The sequence below is a fragment of the Panicum virgatum genome, chromosome 7K, assembly GCF_016808335.1.
Source record: "Panicum virgatum strain AP13 chromosome 7K, P.virgatum_v5, whole genome shotgun sequence".
Lineage (NCBI taxonomy): Eukaryota > Viridiplantae > Streptophyta > Magnoliopsida > Poales > Poaceae > Panicum > Panicum virgatum.
Window position 1 is genome coordinate 27,974,902 of NC_053142.1, and position 21,244 is coordinate 27,996,145.

A 21,244-nucleotide genomic window follows, 5' to 3' on the forward strand; every position below is an offset into this window, starting at 1 on the left:
GGCGGTGGCGGCGATGGCAACGGGCGGTGACGGTTCGGTCTCTCGTGTCGGGGGGGGGGGGTGGCGACGAACGCCAAGTCCCCCCGGTTATATAGAAGAGGCAGTTTAGTACCGGGCCATGGCTGCGCCCGGTACTAAACTGTCTACTGCGTTGTTTAGTACCGGCTGGTGGCACCAGCCGGTACTAAACTACCCCATTTAGTACCGGGCCGTGGCACTAGCCGGTACTAAACGTCCCCAACAGGCGGGAAAAATTTTGGGCTGCAGTTTAGTACCGGCTACAACCATGGCCCGGTACTAAACTCCCAAAATGACTCTGTCTTTTTCACTTTTGTAATTATTTTGTAATTATTTTGTAATTCTTCATAATATGTTTTATGTGCAATAAAATTTAATAAACGATTAAAAAATAGATATATGTACTATTTTCACCATGCAAAATTATATTATTATTGTTAAACATACGTTAATCCTAATAGTATTAGTCTTTGCACTAAATTCAAAGTATTGACACTAAATTTCAAATTTCAATTCATTTAAATATGTTTTATCTGCAATAAAATTCAATAAATGATTAAAAAATAGATATAAGAATGAATATTGACACTAAACGATTACATCAATCACTTGGTTACATGAACATGAAAGTATAACATAATGATTACACATCATTGTTTAATGGAATGTTGACAACCTTTCTTTTTACGAATGTCCCTTGATCATGATCGAGGAGGCGTAAGTAAGGAGCGTCCTCTTTGGACAACATGATGCTAGAGTCAACATCGACAGAGAATGGAGGACGATCGTAAAACTGATCAAAGTCTTCTGACTTGTCCGAAATGTCTTCAACTCCAATGATTTTTCTTTTTCCTGGAGGAACAATGTGGTGTTTTGGCTCGTCGTCGGACTTGCCTTGATTTTTTTTAGGTTTGCTTGCCATGTCCTTCACATAGAAAACCTGCTTCACATCCTTGGCAAGGACGAATGGTTCGTCTTTATATCCAATCTTTTTGAAGTCCACTATTGTCATTCCATACCGGTCTATCGTTACACCGCCACCTGCTCGGTTCACCCATTGGCATCGAAACAAAGGAATATTCAAGGGGCCATAGTCAAGCTCCCATATTTCCTCTATGACACCAAAGTAGCTGTCCTTATTTCCATCATGTCCTATTGCATCAATACGCACACCACTATTTTGGTTCGTGCACTTTTCATCTTGGGCTCTTGTGTAAAACGTATATTCATTGATCTCATATCCTTGGTATTGCATGATTGTGGCCGATGGTCTCCTAGCAAGCCATTGTAGTTGTACATCAATCGTGCTGTCACCTATGAGTTTTCTTCTCAGCCAAACCGCAAAGCTATCTATGTGATGACGTGTAATCCATGCCTCAGACTTCCCTATGTTTTCATATCGGACAATATTGATGTGCTCTTCCATATTTGGGGCCACGAGGGATGAATTCTGTAGAACGGTGAAATTTGCTTTGCGGATTTCACATTCAGGGATGTGCATATTAGATTTCTTACCTAGTGTGCCCTTTCCTTCCAATCGCCCGTCATAGCGTGACATGTGGACCCCAATCGGACTAAGTTCATCAATGAAATCAACACAAAACTCGATGACCTCATCTGTTCCATAGCCCTTGGCGATACATCCTTCTGGCCGAGAACGATTCCGAACGTACTTCTTTAAGACTGCCATGTATCTCTCGAAAGGGAACATATTGTGTAGGAATACAGGGCCTAAAATGTTTATCTCTTTCACATTATGAACCAGGAGGTGGGTCATAATATTAAAGAACGAAGGTGGAAAGACCATCTCAAAACTGACAAGACATTGGACCACATCATTCTGTAGCCTTGTGAGTTTATTTGGATCGATTGCCTTCTGCGAAATTTCATTTTCTCTCTTCTCAGGACATAGGTCTTCTCGTTGTTTTGTTTCTTTCAAATCACGTCTTGCTTCTAGTGTATCTTTTGACTGCCCATACGTACCAAGGAATCCTAGCAGGTTCACGCAAAGATTCTTCATCAAGTGCATCACATCGATTGCGTTGCGGACCTCCAGGACATCCCAATATGGGAGCTCCCATAGTATGGACTTCTTCTTCCACATTGGGGCATGGCCGTTTTCATCATTCGAAACTTGTTTGCTTCCACGGCCCTTTCCAAACACGACATGGACATCCTTCACCATCGAGAAAACACGCTTCCCGTTTCGGAATATAGGCTTAGCACGAGTTTCTGGTTCCCCTTTGAAATGTTTTCCTTTTCTTCTTAAGGGGTGGTTGAGGGGAAGGAATCGACGATGACCCATGTACACGACCTTCCTACAATTTTTTAGATACAAGCTGTCGGTTTCTTCTAGACAATGAGTGCATGCCTAGTATCCCTTATTCGACTGTCCGGACAGATTGCTAAGTGCAGGCCAATCGTTGATGGTAACAAAAAACAATGCTCGCAGGTCAAAATTCTCCTGTTTGTACTCGTCCCAAACACGTACACCTTCCTCTTTCCACAGCAGCAAAAGTTCATCAACCAACGGTCTTAGGTATACGTCAATATCATTTCCCGGTTGTTTTGGGCCTTGGATAACCACCGGCATCATCATGTACTTCCGCTTCATGCATAACCAAGAAGGAAGATTGAACATACAAAGGGTCACAGGCCATGTACTGTGACTGCTGCCCCACTCGCCGAATGGATTCATTCCGTCCGTACTTAAACCGAACCTTAAGTTCCTTGGGTCGTTATGAAAATCTGGGAAATCTCTATCCATGTTTCTCCACTGGGACCCATCCGCAGGGTGTCCCAGCATCTGATCTTGCTTACGCTCTTCTTTGTGCCACCGTATCAATTTAGCATTGGATTTATTTCTAAAAAAGCGTTTCAAACGTGGTATTACTGGGAAATACCACATCACCTTAGCGGGAACTTTTTTCTTGACGAGCTCCCCGTCGACCTCACCAGGATCATTTTGCCTGATCTTGTACCGTTTTGCATCACAGACAGGACAAGCATCCAGTTTCTCATATTCTTTGCCTCGATAGAGGATACAATCGTTAGGACATGCATGAATTTTCTGTACCTCCAATCCAAGAGGGCAAACAACCTTCTTTGCTTCGTATGTTGTGGAGGGCAGTTCATTTCCCTCTGGAAGCATGTTCTTTACGATTCCAAGTAGCTCCTCAAATCCCTTATCGGTGACACCATTAGCTGACTTCCACTGCAGCATTTCAAGGGTGGTACACAACTTTTTAAGCCCCTGCTTGCAATCTGGATACAATAATTTTTTGTGATCCTCCAACAACTTCTCAAACTTCTTTGACTCCTTTAAAGTTTCACAGTCTCTTTGTGAATCCACAAGAACCTGACCTAATTCATCAGGTGGTTGGTCTTCTGCTGCATTTTCTCCAGCCTCGTCCATTTCTTCAGTATCGTCCATGGGTTCATCTTCAAAGGCTCCCGCTTCATATAGATGAGCCCAGTCTGCAATATTATGATCATCATCTTCTTCATCATCTTGCATCACAACTCCAGGTTCACCGTGCTTGGTCCAAAGAGTATAGTTATCCATGAAACTCTTTTCATAAATGTGGGCGTGTAGAGTGCTCCTCTTAGAGTATTCCTTTTTATTTTGGCAAATGCGGCACGGACAACACATAAAACCTTTCGATGACTTGTGGGCCTCCGAAGCATCGAGAAAAGACTTTAGACCATTAATCCACGCCATGGTGTACCGATCGTCGTACATCCATTGTCGGTCCATCGATCTATATTTTTGAATTAAGTAACAACATTATTTTACTTGTATTCATATCATTTAAATTGGCACATAACATAATGAAATACAAAATCCATTTTTGTGAATTTAACATTGAAATACAAAATTAATAGAAGTCCAAATTAACATATACATTACACTACATGCTTAAATTATAGAACATGTTCGCGGCTTTGTTTCAGGCTCACTTTCTCTAAAACCATCGAGAAGAAAAAATATTTGTTTCGAAACATGTCTATGTCGTCAACCTTGACCCTGCAGTGATAACACTGACATTCAGGGCTACTATTGACATCCACGACACAGTGCGGTACAATAGGACCAGATGAAGGAGTACGGCCTTGGTCCGGATAATTTCATTCTTAACTGGCTCAAAAGGTGTGGATTTCATAATTGAGACCAAGATTGTACTCCTTCATCGTGTCCTCATATATACCGCACCGTATCGTGGATATCGATGCTAGCCCCGAATAGCAGTGTTTTCACCGCAGGATCAAGGTTAACGATATATTCATGATGATCCGAAACATATATTTTTTAAACTTCTCGATGGTTTCCATATGAGCCCGAATAAATACATCATTAGAGTGACAAAATAATACAACTAAATACATAACAAATACCAAACTAATTAACCATGCCACTTGAATAATGCAAAATCACATTAATTCTCAATCAAAAAATCTGAATAAATTAATTGAGAGAAATCTCTAATTAATTGAAATAAATCTCTATCTCCTAATTATTTTGACACCCTTCAGTTCCAGGAGAACACTCTTTTCTATATCCAGAAACCATCTAGAAGAAAAAAAAACTTTATTTCGGAAAATGTATATGTCGGTAATCTCGACCCTGCGGTGATGACAATGCCTTTCGGGGGGACACGGTGCGGTACAAGGATGTCAACAATCGGCCAGTCGCAGCACCAACATTTCCGGTTAATAGGAACACAGCACTATGCACAGGCAGCGTGCTCGTTGATATGCTCTCAGTGCAACAACGGCCACGCTGATTGCGTCAAATGCTATCTTCGTATCAATCGGAAGTGCTGGTGATGCGACCAACCGATTCGCGACGTCCATATAGCGCATAGTGTTTCCCCGAAAGGTTGTGTCATCACTATTGGATGGAGATTAACGACGTATACTTGTTTCGAAATAAAGATTTTTTTAGCTTATAAATAATTTCAATGTAAGCCTGAATAAATACATCACTAGAGTGTCAAAATAATCAATTCATAATAAAAAAATCTATTATAATTCTTTCATTAGTTCATTATAAAAAATTAACTATCCACATTATGGTTATATCTACTACAATCATATATTTTGTCTACACTCATTCTAAAAATTTCTACTATCCACATGCTCATCTGAATCTAAAAATAAAAAAATATGCTACGGTCATTTGTAATATATAGAAAATGATTGAAAAATATGTCTATAAATTTTTCATATTCAACCTAGCCAATAAACCTACTCCCACATTCAAGTCATCGGTTCTATATATCTCAAATCATTGCATAAATCAAAGAAATCATACTCATCCTCACTATTTCTAAAAGTCACAAATTTCTCTAACTATAGAGCATAAAACGAAGAATAAAGACTATCAATGAACAGATGATGAAGTTGCAAACCTTTGGCGCACTTGAATGAGTCCAAATCACACAAAAAATGGATCAAATAATGGCGGCGCAACTCTAATATGAGAGAAGAAACCGAGCTCGAGCTAGCTCTCTGGTGAAATGGGCGCTGGCTCGGCTCGGGGAGGAAGAAGCCCCAATTTATAGTGGGAGCATTAGTACCGGCTGGTGGCTACAGCCGGTACTAAAGCTCCCCATTTAGTACCGGCTGGTTGTCACTAGCCGTTGCAGGCGGCTGTCGGGGACTGTCGGTGGTGCACTTTAGTGCCGGCTGGAGCCACCAGCCGGTACTAATCGGCTCCCATGGGTACTTTTTCTTTGACCCGGTACTAAATTTGCACGTTAATACTGGCCGAAACCGTGACCGGTACTAACGGCCGCGGACGAATGTGCGTTTTTCTAGCAGTGGCATGGATATGTGGTGCACGTCGGCGTACACATAGGGGTGGTAAAGAATCTTAGAATTTGATCTAGAGAATTTAAGAGCCAATCTTTATAAGTGACGGACTCTAACCTTATATAATTTTGAGTTCAAATTATAAAAGGACCAACTTAGATTGTAAAGAGACCATTGGGACAATTACTCATTACCACCTACGTACACATCTACCACAACAGCTAGCCTTGCCAGCCGGATGACGGCCTGCGGCCACAGGAGATCAAGACACCACGAACGCCGACCTAGTGGGCCATGGCGCGGCCGCGACGTGAGGCCGCCGGCGACGAGTGAAGATCGCTAGAGACGATGAGGAGCCGGCGGGATGGCGTGTCGCCGTCGACTCCGTCATATGTGCCTACATGCATGCATGGGTCTTTCCGTGTGCATGCATGTATCGTCCATGCATACACAAGCAAAGCAAGTTGTATCCTGAATGTTCCAAGTTGTACCTAAGTCAAGCCTAGCGCCGCTGTGCATGTTGAACCTCAACTACTACCTCGACATCATGCCGTCCGAGACTGACGAAGTCGGATGACGGAGGCAGGCGCAACCAACACACAGGCTGTGTTACACCAGCTCATAGACCGACGAGGCCAATGATGCCGACACCGACGCCTATCAACACCAACCATCATCGCATGCATGGATGACGCGAAGCGAAGATGAACAAGATGACCTCACGATAGAATCGGAGGTGCTCCAGCAGGCTTTGACTTGCGTAGGTAATTAACCAAGGGCCTCCTGAGGCCCTGGGAACCGGGAGGACCACGTCCCTATGTGATCACCGCCAGCAGGCTATGGAGCGCATTCATGTGGAAATTTGTATTTGTTATTTGTGATAGATAATAAAGCACATTGGCACACGCACACTCTCTTCACCCACGCGCAGAGAAATCCGGTAGTGATTTTCCTGCGGAAACACCACCATTTGCCATTATAAAAATAATCTAAAGTAACACCCTAAATATATATATATAAATTATCCACCTATGCCATTATGAAAAAAGTAAAGTAGATTTCTCAATTTATATATAACTAATTACCTCCATTATTATTCAAATAACCTAATAAAGTAACCTCTAAATTTATATTTAAATTATGTATATCCATTATTATTGAAAAAAAATACTCCAAGAGACTTCTAAATATGTCTCTAAGTTACCCACTTTACCTCAACTAATGTTAAAAACATAAATGTATACGTGTGCATGTGGATCACATAATATGCACGTATCTACTGAGTGAAAAGATATTGATTCTCATGTTAACACAAAGTTTTACGCTTAGCTTTCAAGTAAATATATTTAATACATATAGCGGAGTGACTTAAATATACAAGCAACAAATACAAATTAAAAAACATAGACGCCGCCGTGATGCCGCCGTGTGGATGAAGATCCGGTCCGCAGTTTTGGAGGGTCCGCAAAACCCGGGAAGGTGGCCGGTTTTGAGAAAACCGCCAAAACTCCACGCGCGGGAATATTCTCGCCTCCACGCGGTGGCCCTGGACGCCGTTCCCGCCTCGGCCTTCTGACGGCCCTAGACGCCGCCCGACGCCCGTCACCTCCTCGCCCCGCAGCGAGGCCCTAGACGCCGTCGACGCCCGTTCCTCCGCCAGTCCCGAGACCGACGCCCGTGCCTCCACGACTTGGCGTCTTCAACCGCCGTCCGCCGGACTTAGTTTTGTGGTGCAAACCAAGAAACCCGCCATCCACCGGTGCTTGCGCCCTCGATCTAGGAGTGGACGCCACAGCTGCCACCCGGCCCGAGCTCCGGTCCCGACTGCCCTTCACCGCCGTCCACCGCACGGTCCATCGGCCACAGCACCTCCACGGCAGCTCTCCGTCGACACTCGACGCCCGTGTACCTGCAACCAAAGACCAAGCACATGATCATACCGCACGATTGACAATTCACTCATCACAGCTAGGAGAAGGTACTCAACATTCCTTAATCTCCCCCTTGATGAGTGCATTGTCAACACACCACAAACAAAGCAAAAACGAACTAAGAGAGAAACAAAAACAGAGAAGAACAAAGAAGAAAGAGAGGGCTTGAGCAAGTGACAGAAAACTCGAAGAAAGCAAGAGCAAGTCACTTAACCAAGCAAAGATCGATCCCCTAAGACAAGGGCAACGGCTCGACGCAATCGATCAAACACAAGCATGACTCCTCAAAGACAGAGGCGGGGCTCGACACAGTTATGCAGAAGTGACAAGGAAACCAGGAGCTAAACAAAGCAGAAACTCCCCTGAAATGCATTTCCCCCTCACACGTGCAACTCTCACCACATGTATGCACTCTCAAAGCCCTGTGCACAACAAGTTTTTGGTTCTCTCAAAAATCAAACAATTTTCCCCCTTATTCGATCACAAAACTTCTCCCCCTTGTTGGCACATGCACACATCAAGGCTAAACAGACCTAAAGCTCCCCCTGAAGCTGAGACTCCCCCTGAAAGTATGCTATGCAATGAATGCAATGCAGGAGGTGTAAGTAAAAGCATTCAGGGATACAAAGATATGAACAACATCTAGTTACAAGTATGTGTGTATCCATAAACAAGACCTGCATCTAACTCAATAGGGTATATCAAATCAGTCTAGAGCTAAGCAAGTTCATTTTAGGAGAAATAAAAGCATCACCCATGATCTAGCACTAACAAGTAGGGAATGGAAAACAGTGCTAATCAAACTCATACAGGTGAGCCAAAAACAGCCAAAGCATGTTGCAAACATCTATTATGCAATCAAATTATATCAAACAGTTATTAATGCCAGGGGTTGAAAGCTTATCATGATTTACTTAGCAACGAAACCAAGCCTATGCCAAAGGCAATCAGAAGTTTAAGACACTCGTTTCAGTTATGCACAGCCTTGCCCGGGTTCTCACAAGTGCAAAGTGAGCCGTCCCGAAAGCTCGATCAGTGCGACAAGCAATCCCACCTGGATCTTTCCATTCTATTTCAAGCACAATTCAAGCAATTTTATCAATTTTTAGATTATGTCAAACAAGAATTGCTGAATCAGGATGAATTGCAACAAGTTAAGCATCAAGAAGCTATACTAGCATGAATAAGATAGCAAAGCATATCAACACGCCCTAACATGCTAGTAGCCAAGACAGGGTGACCATGTTTTCAGATTTTCAAAACAAAAGCAGCTATACTCAGAGGATGTAATATACACAGAAGAGCAAGCTGAACATGATCACGTTTATAAACTCACACTAGCAAGCAACAGGAGGTCATAGCAATATATACAAGAATGCTAGTGCAAGTGATGCCATGCAAAATGCAGAAACGTACAATGCATATGCACAAACCAACTACCAAACCTAGAAAACGAAGAGAAGAAAAAATAAACCTACAAGGCTAACCAAAGAAAAGCTAGCAACTAAAAGGGGTAACAAACCCCAAGCTTCCCTCGCAAGCGAGCAAAAGTCTCAAGCTCAAGTGGTTTGGTAAGGATATATGCAGTTTGCCTCTCAGATGGTACATGGATCATGTCTATGTGGCCTCTCTCATGGTTATCTCGCAGGAAGTGGAACCTGATGTCTGTGTTTGGTTCTGGAATGGAGCACTGGGTTCTTTGCAATGCAAATGGAAGACATGTTGTCTACAAAGATGGGAACCCTACAAAAGCTTAACCCATAAGCCTGCAAGGTTTGCTTCATCCAAAGAATCTGAGAGCAGCAGCTAGCAGCGGCAATGTATTCGGCTTCTGTGGAAGAGAGCGCTACACTAGCTTGCTTGCGAGAGGACCATGAAACCAAAGAAGTTCCGAGAAAGTGACAGGTGCCGGAAAGTCGACTTGCGATCCAGCCGACACCCGCCAAAATCGGCATCCGAAAAACCAACCAGAACAAGAGATGAATCTGCAGAATACCAAAGACCGAATTCAGGAGTGAATTTGAGATACCTAAAGATGCGTTTCACCACTTACTTGTGGGAGGTGTGCGGCGAAGCTTGATACCGCGCACAGAGGCCGACCCCGAACTGAATGTCCGGCCGGGTCGCCGTCAGTTACAGGAGGGAGCCAATCATGCTCCTCTACTCCTTCTGGTCCACCGCCTCGCCATCCAAGTTCGCATCAAGCGCCGTCGATGTGCTGATCGGAGTCGGCTGAGGGGACAAGTCACTCATGTCGAACTTCCGCAGCAAGTCCTTAGTGTACTTCGCTTGATGCACGAACGTGCCCTGAGGAGTTTGCTTGATCTGCAGCCCGAGGAAGAACTGCAGCTCACCCAACATGCTCATCTCGAACTCCCTGGACATCTGCTCAGAAAACTTGGAGACAAGAGCATGAGAAGAGCCAGCAAAGATGATATCATCCACGTAAATCTGAACCAACAAAAAATCAGAGCCAGAGCGCATGAGGAACAAGGTTTTATCAACACATTCCATTTTAAAACCTTGAGCAAGCAAGAAGTTTTTAAGCCTATCGTACCAAGCTCTAGGCGCATGTTTCAAACCGTAAAGAGCTTTTTGAAGTTTGTAAACTCGGTTTGGAAACTTGGGATTTTCAAAACCAGGGGGTTGTTTCACATAAACTTCCTCTTCAATAAAACCATTCAAGAAGGCAGATTTCACATCCATTTGGAAAACTTTAAAACCCTTGGAAGTAGCAAATGCAAGAAAGATTTGAATCTCTTCTAAGCGTGCTACCGGGGCCAAAGTTTCCTCATAATCTATCCCTTTCTTTTGGCAAAATCCCTGGGCTACAAGACGAGCCTTGTTCCGCACTACCAACTCATCTTCACCTTGCTTGTTCTTGAACACCCACTTGGTTCCAATGGGGTTACAAGCAGGCGGAGGCTCAACCAAAACCCAAACCTGATTCCTTTCAAAATTTTCGAGTTCCTCATGCATGGCATTGACCCAATTGGAGTCAGAAAGTGCGTGTCCAACATCTTTGGGATCAAAAGAAGCAACAAACGCCGAATGAGCAAAGCCAGCGATACATGTTACCTTCGACCTTGTGACTCGCTCGTTGAGGTCACCTAGCATCTGTTGAGGTGGATGACGATGCTGAATGTGTTGTGGTGCTTCCCTTGTTGAAGTCGCCTCCTCCTCAACCAAAACTGGTGTCTCCTCAAGTGCAGCTAGTGAAGACTGAGTCACCTGCTCGATAGGCCCCCGAGAAGTGGATGTAGTCGGGTCGGGGCCGTCATCATTGTCCAAGCTCGTGGTGGAGGTGGCTGGGTCCACAGCATGCGTGGTAGCCTCAGCATCACCCTCCGCAGCTTCTTCCTCCTCATCTTCAAAGATGGGGGTGCCGAGCTCATCTGCTGCAACCTCAAAGACAGACGGTTCAGTCTCGTCGAAAGTGACTTCACAAGTCTCTCTGACGATGTTAGTATCAATAATCAGCACACGGTAAGCTCTAGAGTGAGAAGCATAACCGATAAAAATACCGTCAGACGATCAAGACTCAAACTTATCAAAATTTCCTTCCTTCAGCACAAAACACCGGCAACCGAAAACTCTGAGATGGTCAACACGGGGCTGGCGTCCAAATCGCAACTCATAAGAAGTCTTGTGCATGAAAGCACGCAAGAAAATATGATTGGACACATAACAAGCGGTGTTAACTGCCCCAGCCCAGTACTTTCTAGGAGTCCTATGCTCATCGAGCATCGTCCTAGCCATCTCCACCAGCGTCCAATTCTTCCACTCTACAACCCCATTCTGTTGTGGAGTGTAGGGGGAAGAATACTGGTGTTCAAGACCTTGATCACTACAAAAGGTGTCGAAACGAGCATTTTTGAATTATTTGTCATTGTCACTGCGAATCGCTCTCATAGCCTGGGGTAGCTCATTTTTCAACCTCAAGATCAAGTCTCGAACAAAGTCGAAAGCCTCATCCTTGGTTCTCATGAAAAAGACCCAAGAATAGCAAGAAAAGTCATCCATGATCACAAGAACGTACCACTTCCCACCAACCGACATCACCCGAGAAGGACCGACTGTGTCCATGTGTAGCAACTCTCCAAGGTGAGTGGTCATCACTTGATTAATTGGCGGATGAGAGGTGGCAACCATCTTCCCGTGGCGACACAGGTGGCAAACAAAATCCTTTTCAAACTTCAATTTGGGCAATCCTCGGATCAGGCCAAGTGAGCTAAGTCTCGACAATAAGTCAAAGCTCAAATGTCCAAGTCTCCTATGCCACTTCCACAGATCAGAAGAAGGACCAGCCAACAAGCAACAAGGAGGACCAAGAGAAGTTCTAGAGAAATCAACCAAGAAAACCAGATCACGAGGTAAAATCCGGCAAACCAAATCTCCTCTAGAATCTAAAACATGAGAACAACCCTTCTTGAAGCGAACTTCAAACCCCTCATCAAGAAGTTGCGAAACAGAGAGAAAATTGAACCCAAGGTTCGAAACCAAGGCAACTTCTCTTAGGGTGAAGCGATCGAAAACACGAACAGCGTCAATTCCACGTACCTTTCCTCTTCCATTGTCCCCGAACACAATGTACTCCATTGAGCGCATCGGGGTGAGGCTGGAGAACCATTTGTCATTCCCGGTCATATGGCGCGAACAACCGGAGTCCATGATTCACCTGTTCTCCAAGCCTCCAACCTGCACATCAGTAGTGAGACAAAGGGTGAGCAAATGTCTCAACAATGGGGTTAGCAAAGTGTGAAGCAAACCAGTGTCGAGCCATTTTCTCTATAGAAGGGTTAGCAAAATCAGGTAAAGCATATCCCTTGTCCCGTCTACCACGAGGCTGACGACCACCACCGCGAGGAAGCGTGATGCATTGTAACCTCCTCCAAAGCCTCGGTCCCATGGTCCATAGCCGTACTGAGGACGACCAGGAGCACAACCAGCAAAGCGACCACCCGCTAGAGCACGGTAATCACCTCCGTCTCCCTGTCCTCCACCTACACGGCACGCCCTAGCATCTTGCCTACCACCACGCCGAGGAGGACCATGCACCCGAGCAAAGTACATGTCCGAGTTACGTCTCTCCTGCTCACGCCTCACAGCCCACTTCCTCCTGAAGCAAAACTCCTCCAGGTGACCGTCTTTGTCACAGTACTCGCAGTGGTACCTCACCTCTCTCTTGGGAGGTGGAGGCCCCGTCTTTGGACAGAAAGGAGCGGCCCCCTTCTTCGGGGCAACCTGGATTGTGGCAGCAGGGAGTGTATCGAGGGGATTCCTTAGCTCATTGGGCTTTGGATCCCAAACCTGCTTCTGTGGAGGTGCTTTTGGTGATTCTTTGAACACATCATCCACGGGGTCAATGGGCGAAGGCTGCGTGCTCGTACTAGCAGTGTTTAGAGCACTCGGAACTCGAGCAGCCTTGCCGATCTTACCATACAATATGTCAAAGTCTGACTACGTGTAGGTGTAACCGACCCCAAACCCGTCACCACGCTTAAACTGCTTGATCATCATGCCCAACTGCGGCTCACTAGCAGAAACTCAACTAAGAATCGCCCTAAGATATGTGTTCTCATTCTCCAAGTTGGCTTTCTCTACCGCAAGATCATCCAAATCAGATCATCCAAATCAGAAATCAGACCAGGGCAAACAAGACAATCATTTGGTGGGCTAGACTCCGCGACCTTAGTCTTCCTCCAAAGACTTAATCAAAGCGTTCTTCTCATCTAGCTCCGACCTAAGCGTGGGACAAAGCTTACAAGCACCAAGCAGAACAGGCCTGGACCTAATCTCCTCTAGCTCACACACAACAGAAGCAAACTTAGACTGCAAAGAAGCTAGATCAGACTTAAAGATGGAGCACTCATCACATTCAAGCACATCACTAACAATAGGAGCGTCCTTGGCCAGTTCAAGCTCATGCTTGGCTTTGGCTAGCTCATGAGACACGTCAGCAAGCGAAGTCTTGGCAACATCCAAGTTCACAACGTTCACATCGTGCTTGGCATGGAGAGCAACAAGATCATTCATGTGAGATAAGCAGCCAGCGCACTCATCCCCACCAGATTTCTCTCTTGCACAAGCCAGCTCAGCCCTAAGCTTCTAACGCTCTTTAGTTGCTTCCTTAAGCAGCCTTTTATGATTGTCGAGAGCGGCGTACAACTCCCTAACCTCAGTATCAAGCAGGTCGATAGTGGAGTTTACCTCTGAATCACTCTCGGATCCAGGAGAAGACTCGTCGTGCATCGGTGTAGCATGTCCACCTGGAGACGCACGAGCACCATTGGCCTCACCCGCCAAGGTGCAAAAACTCTTGCGCCAACCGCCCGCCAAGCAAAGGCCGACGAAGCCGGTGGCTTCCTTGTCCCGCTTCTTCTTCTTCTTGTCATCGTCGTCGGAGGTCGGTGAAGAAGAGCGGTCGGTGTCGGAGCTCTTGTCAAGGTCGCTGAGCTGCGCCAAGAAAACCTTCTCCTGCTTCTTGGCCTTGTACTGGAAGCGCTTCTTGAGCGACTCCTTGTCAAAGCGCCCTCCCCGGTCACGACTGCGGTGCTTGTGATGCCGACGATCCTTGTTGGAGCCTCCCTCGTCGCGGTCGCGGTGGCGGTAGTAGTCGAGGTTGTTGTTCTGACCACCGCCGGACTTCTTAGGGCTGTCGGCGATGAAGTGGTTCGGATCGCCGTAGTGGTAGAACCCGGGGTTCTTCCGCCTCTGCCTATTGTGGTAGACACGCTGGAACCTGCTGATGAGGAGGCACAAGTCGTCGTTGCCCAACGTCTCCAACTGCTCATCTGTAACAGAAGGCAGAGAGGCAAGAGAAAAGCCAAGAGCAGAGTTAGTGTTAGAGCTCGATCCACCTAGTCCAGTCACAAGAGCGATGCTCTTGGATGGAGGGGCACCATTTAGCTTGGCTCGTGTCTGGTTATCCACCTCAGTGGCCTTGAGCTTGCTGAAGAGCTCATTCACGGTCAGAGTCTCATAGCCTGCAGACTCGATGATCATGTTCACCTTGAGATCGCACACAAAGCGGTCAAGTGCGTAGAGCAACTTGAGAGCCTTCTTATGCTCTTTGTAGTCAAGGGCATCAGCAGATCTGTTAGCACTGACTTTGTTCACAATCGATTGAAACCGACTAAACATGTCACCAATGCTCTCACCCGGCCCCTGTGTAAAGTTCTCATATTCACGCCGGTGAGTCTCGAAAAGCCTAGCCTTAACCTGAGGTGTGCCCTCATGCTAGTTCTCAAGGCACGTCCAAACCTTGTGGGCTTCCTGATAACCCTGGACGCGTGAGAACTCCGCATGAGAAATGCCAGCGCACAAGGCATTGACATCCTTGGTGTTAGCCTCGTGCTCGGTCACTTGAAGAGGAGTGATCCGAACGGCAAGCACCTCGTCAGCCTGGTTCTTGGTTATATCCCAAACCTCAGCTCCTAAGCTCTGCAAGAAAGCCCGCATGCGAACCTTCCAGTAAGTATAGTCCTTGCCGGTAAACACAGGGATCTTACCAAGACTTGCCATGGTCGCCAAGTGGCTTTCGAACCGGTTAGGGTAATGAAAACCTTAACCAAAATCTGATACCAATTGAGGGACCGAAAAGGCGACCAGAGGGGGGGTGAATGGGAGCCGATAAAAATTTATCGCAATCGGAAGCTCGGCCTATGATCCCAAGTGCGCACCCAACCCTAGAGTCCTAGGTGAAGTGTAGAGTAGCTATAAAGGAGCTACACTAACACAAAACAACACTAGGAACAAACACGACAAAACGTGGAAGCAGACACATAGAAACAGCGTTAGGAAACGTACGGTATACCTCACCAGTTAATCCGACGTATATGAACTTGAACTCGTCAGTTAAACCGGTGAGACAGAGCCGGCAGCACGAAAAAGCAATCACCGGTTGATCCGACGCAAAGGTTTAAAAGGTGTCGGTTCAACCGACGATCCTGCAACGGATGATCCAACAAAATCGACTTAAAACCTCGGTGCAGTTGTCCAGAGAGACCTCAAACAGACCTGTGAGCACCAGTTAAACCGACGTGCACAGAGGGCACCTCGTCGGTTTAACCGACGTGCAAAAACACTCAGGACACAGAATCGCTCACCGGTTAAACTGGTGAGGAGCAAAATGAACTCGTCGGTTAAACGAGCAAACAACAAGTAGAGAAGCACTGGCTCGGTATCACCGGTTGAACCGATGCACAAGAGAGAGAATGCACCGGTGCAACCAGACGAAAAGCAGAAAACCCTAACGTGCGAAAAACCTACTCACCGGTTGATCTGACGCACCATATCACAAGCATCGGTTTAACCGATGATAGGAGAAAGTCTGCCCGTGCCCAGAAACCGATTTTTCCAGCCCGCGACCTTTGGAGGATCAAATCAAGTCCAAAGGAGCTCAAATTTTGGGGAGATGAAGATGATGACTTCAAGAACACATCCCCAAAAGATTTCAATGAAGGTCCTCACGGATTAAGAGAAATCGAAGGAAATCGGAGCAAGAGCGGGGTTTTCTCTAGAATGCAAAAACTTCGATTCGAGGGGACTCGTGATTCCGGGGGTTTTAGCACTAGGCTAGATGGATTAGAATCACTTTAAGGAGTCACACAATCACCACAAACTCGTGCACAAAGAACCAACAAAGCAAAATTGAAATTCATCGTAAAGAAAGCACGAGACGTATGAAATTAAAACGAAGTCAAAACCCCGGAGGGCACAAGGAGGGAAGGGCCTCCTTTCCCATTCAATTTCAGTACAAAGTCTCAAGAATCCATAGCTAAAATCCTAATCCCTGGAGATGAGAAGGGAGGAGGAAGAGAAGGGGAGGAGGAGGAGACGCACGGTGGAGAGGGGGCGCCTGGACTGGAAGGAGCCAGTGAAAGAGAGAGGGGGTGAGAGATATTTATCCCCACTAACTCTAGAGTAAAAGACTAAACTACCCCTAGACTTAACTAGACACTAGAAAGCCCGTAGGGGCAAAACCGGAAAAAGATACAATGACTCATCCGACGGCCGAGGTTCTTTCTTCGAGTCAAAGTCTTCTCCGCGATGCCGCCATGTGGATGAAGATCCGGTCCGCGGTTTTGGAGGGTCCGCGAAACCCGGGAAGGTGGCCGGTTTAGAGAAAACCGCCAAAAGTTCACGCGCGGGAAGATTCCCGCCTCTACGACGTGGCCCTGGACGCCGTTCCCGCCTCGGCCTTCTGACGGCCCTAGACGCCACCCGACGCCCGTCACCTCCTCGCCCGCAGCGAGGCCCTAGACGCCATCGACGCCCGTTCCTCCGCCAGTCCCGAGACCGACACCCGTGCCTCCACGACTTGGCGTCTTCAACCGCCGTCCACCAGACTTTGTTTTGTGGCGCAAACCAAGAAACCCGCCATCCACCGGTGCTTGCGCCCTCAATCCAAGAGTGGACGCCACAGCTACCGCCCGGTCCGAGCTCCGGTCCCGGCTGCCCTTCACCGCCGTCCACCGCACGGTCCATCGGCCACAGCACCTCCACGGCAGCTCTCCGTCGATACTCGACGCCCATGTACCTGCAACCAAAGACCAAGCACACGATCACACCGCACAGTTGACAATTCACTCATCACAGCCAAGAGAAGGTACTCAACATTCCTCAATTTCATTTCCATAAAAGCAAATTTCTTGCCATGCTTTATGTAGACATTAAGAACTGCATCACCTGGACCCTTTTAGAAACATTTTGGAATGAAGGGAGTATGATGTATGTTTCATGTTTGTACGACGTCAGTTTGGCTGCCTAGAGGCGACGGACCTGCATCTTATTTCAGCAGATTTTGTTGGGTGCTTGTTTATATTAGACATATACGGCTACCGGTCTACACTACCAACAACCGGCGTGCACGACCTTAATTACGCGCCGCCCCTGATGTCTCACAAACAAGTTGCTTCTGTCAGTTCTCGCTCGGATCGGACATATAGTAATATACAAGGTCTGCTTGGTATAGCTCTAGATCCATTCGTTATCCATGTCAAAGTTGGAGTTTGTTGGATATAATAAAGATTTTAATACTATTATTTTTACAATACAACAATAATCAAATTGCTTAGATGCTCTTTATAAGTCCACAGCTATAATTTCACGGATTTCTAGAGCTACACATACCCAGCTTTAAGAACTCTTCCAGGTCCTATATGAACCTGCCTCTCATCCATCCTCTTGGTTTTGATTTCACGAGTTCACATTAACTAACGATGTCTTCAAAAGAAGTATTTTTTTTCTTTCTCTAAGCAAAAGGTAGTTAACTGTTAACTACTTCCTTCTTTTCATGGCCGAAGATTACCTTCTCCCATTTATTTAAGTCTATATATCGGATTAGCAACTAGCAAGAAATAAAGTGTCACAAAAAGGAAGGAGGAACAATTAGTCTTTGTCCAAGTTCAATTCTTAAAATTGCTAATGCATAGTGCCGTTGACTCCACTACAAATAACGTCCTTGCATTTTAATTCTTTCCATTTATTTTATGCATAGCATATATGCTGGGTTACTGAATATACTAGATCTGGTGACATTGTGAGATGGCGAAAAACAATGCTCGTTTAATTTAATTTATTACTACCTCCGTTTATAAATATCTGATACCGTTGACATTTGACACAATATTTGATCATTCATCTTATTCAAAAAACTGTAATTATATATAAAAGATTATAAATTACAGTTAAAGTCTCTTAAATGATAAACAAAGTAATGGTAAAATAAATTGTAATGATATGATTTTTGTAATAAGACGAATAGTCAAACATCATGTCAAATGTCAACAGTGTCAAGTATTTAAGAACCGAGGCAGTACTGTATATTTGTTTAGTGGGTCAATGGACCCAACCATGTCAGCAGTTGTGTTTGTCTTTAATAAGTACTCCTCCTCTCTTCACGAGTTGCAAGGTACCGCGTTATTAGCAGTTGTGTACACGGCCTTGTATTTGTCTTTCTCGCTAATTGGTTGAGCGCCCGTTGTATAGCAAGGTCTACATATTGTCTCAGATTTACAAAGAAGTGCAAGTGAAAGCAATGGGATGAATATTTTTGGGCTCATCTATTTGGAGGGAAGATGATATATCACTACCGGAATCCCATAATTCGCCGTGCCAAGAACGTCTCCGTGTGCAAAACCACGAGCACACGGCGAAAAACATCTTTACCGTGCGCCCGGAAGAAAACGCACAGTGACCCAGTGGCACATGGTGAAACAAGGTGTTGCCGTGTGCCGCGTCGCAGGCACACCGCAAACACGCGGATTTGCCGTGTGCCTTATACAGGCACACGGCAAATTTCTTGACACTTGTGCTGTCCGTTCCCAACTCTAACAGCCACGCGACAACGTCAATCTTTGCCGTGTGCTTGAGCTGGACACACGGTGAAATTTTCAAAAAAAAAATTAAATCTTTACCGTGTGTCATGGATCTGACACATGGTGAATTTATTGACACATAACCGTTTTCGCACCCGCGGGCTCCTCACTCTCTCTCACGCCCGACGCCACCCCGCTCGTCACCGCCCCACGCCGGCGTGCCCCCGCCCGTCCCGGCACCGGCCCCGCCCCGCCCCGGCGCAGCACTACCTCGCCACGCCCTGACCCGGCACGGCCCCAGCCCTGCGCCGCCCCGCCGGCCCCGCCCCGCCCCATCCCGGCACTGCCCCGCCGGTGCGACCCCCCCCCCCCCCCGGCCCGGCGCCGCCCCGACCTGCCGGCGCGCCCCGCCCCGCCCCGATCTGCTGGCCCGCCCCGCCCCAACCCACCGGCGTGCCCCGCCCCGCCACCCCATGCCGCGCCGCCACCCCACACACGGCAGCCCACCCCTAGGTGACCAACCGATGGCGCATTTCAACCATGAACACTTAACAATTATTGACGAACGAGAGGTCACCTACAATAGTCAGCGTTTTTCCGGCCTCGTAGTACTTGCCAACACTGCTCCATGTCCTGAAACTCCTCCAGATGTCCCCTTTCATATCAATCACAGTGTGCTACGTGAAGCAATACAAGACTACACTAGGGTAGAGCTTCCGCTAGAGAATATCTCATGTTATCTTAATAGTCACGTGTTGCTAACCCAATCACCCGACGAAGCCACTCGCATCTTGGCGGTACCATACATCCATGTTGGGGAGCATGTCCTTGCGATCTCACCATGGACGCCCGGTTATGGTGCCGCTTAATTAAACTTGGATGACATTATACCACTCCACTCCCTGACACCAGCTAGACGCCCACGATCACTAGAAAATCACGAACCACTCGGTCTTGTCATATCTGGAATGCCACTGCATCTTTTTGCGCAGCACTGGATGATATTACCTAAACTCTTTGCGAACATATGTCAGATTCGCGACATCTAGAGGGATACAAGTGATTACTCAATCAGGGCGAACACATACGCTCCACCGGGCGCTATACCTAGGGTTGTATTTGTAACCGTCCGCAAAGTTGGAGAATGTGGTCCCTACTTGCACATGTGGCCACTTTGGATTCGTGCATATGTACTTCCACCGGGTGACCCACAGGCAGTCCAGCCCCACGCGAATGGTAACTGCAGTTACAACAGAACCTTGCTCCGTTTATGTTACACTATTCTATCTAACAATTGTCACTCTTACTGCAGATCCAAGCAACGTTCGAGTCCGATACACAATGTACCCGCAACCCGGAGGAGGCCAGGGTGCGGGGCCTTCTGGACAAGGAGGTGCACATGGACAATGTCATCTGCTATTATGTATGGTTCAACTTGTCTATACATCATCCCTAACTACATACTTGAGCACCAAAACAATCCATAAACTGCACTACCTCATGCGGATTCTCATGCAGGTCTGAATGAGGAAGAAGAAGACAGCCCCTCTCAAGCCGAACGGGGAACCAGATCCACCATTGTATCGGAGACACCACCGGACACACCACTAGCTGCCACCCAACTAGTTTCCACAGCAGATGGCGACGACAAAGATTTCAGCCACTACGAAGGTCCCACCCAAATAGTCTCCACAGAAGGGTACATTTAGTTGAACTCCAATCCTTATGTATACAACTATCCAACTAAAACAAAAGAACTTGTCCAGCCGTCTGTTTGCTAACACAACTCCTTTACAGTGATAAAGAATAATAATGCCAAAGATGAGGAGACACTGGAAGCGGCAAGCACTCAAGAAAGTTGTGCCTGATGCCACGACTACGTGCCCATCCTCAGTCTTGCCCATGAAGTCTGGACACGCAACACCGGCGTACCAGTCCGTTCAGCCCACCGGAGCAACGTCGTCGCCGCGGTGAGATGCTCATTGTGCTATGTGTGCTTGTATCATTTCCCTTGCTTTCTCTATGGACTTGTGGTAATATGGACTACTAGCTAGTTGTATGGATTGCATGTGATGTTTATTGTAATGTATGGACTTGTATCATTTCCCTTGCATTCTGTATGGACTTGCATTCTGAATGATGAAATGATTGTAACATTTA

At 46.5% G+C, this 21,244-nt stretch overlaps 1 protein-coding gene across 1 annotated transcript; it reads right to left on the minus strand.

The window, feature by feature from the left end:
- Positions 1-1,933: 1,933 nt before the first annotated feature.
- Positions 1,934-3,775, minus strand: LOC120642987 (the record flags this gene model as incomplete). Its single annotated transcript, XM_039919534.1, has 2 exons — positions 2,739-3,775; positions 1,934-2,336 (listed from the first exon to the last, which is right to left on the minus strand). Coding segments are annotated over exons 1-2 (1,440 nt in total), but the record flags the coding sequence as incomplete, so codon positions are not given.
- Between the last annotated feature and the right edge of the window lie 17,469 nt (positions 3,776-21,244).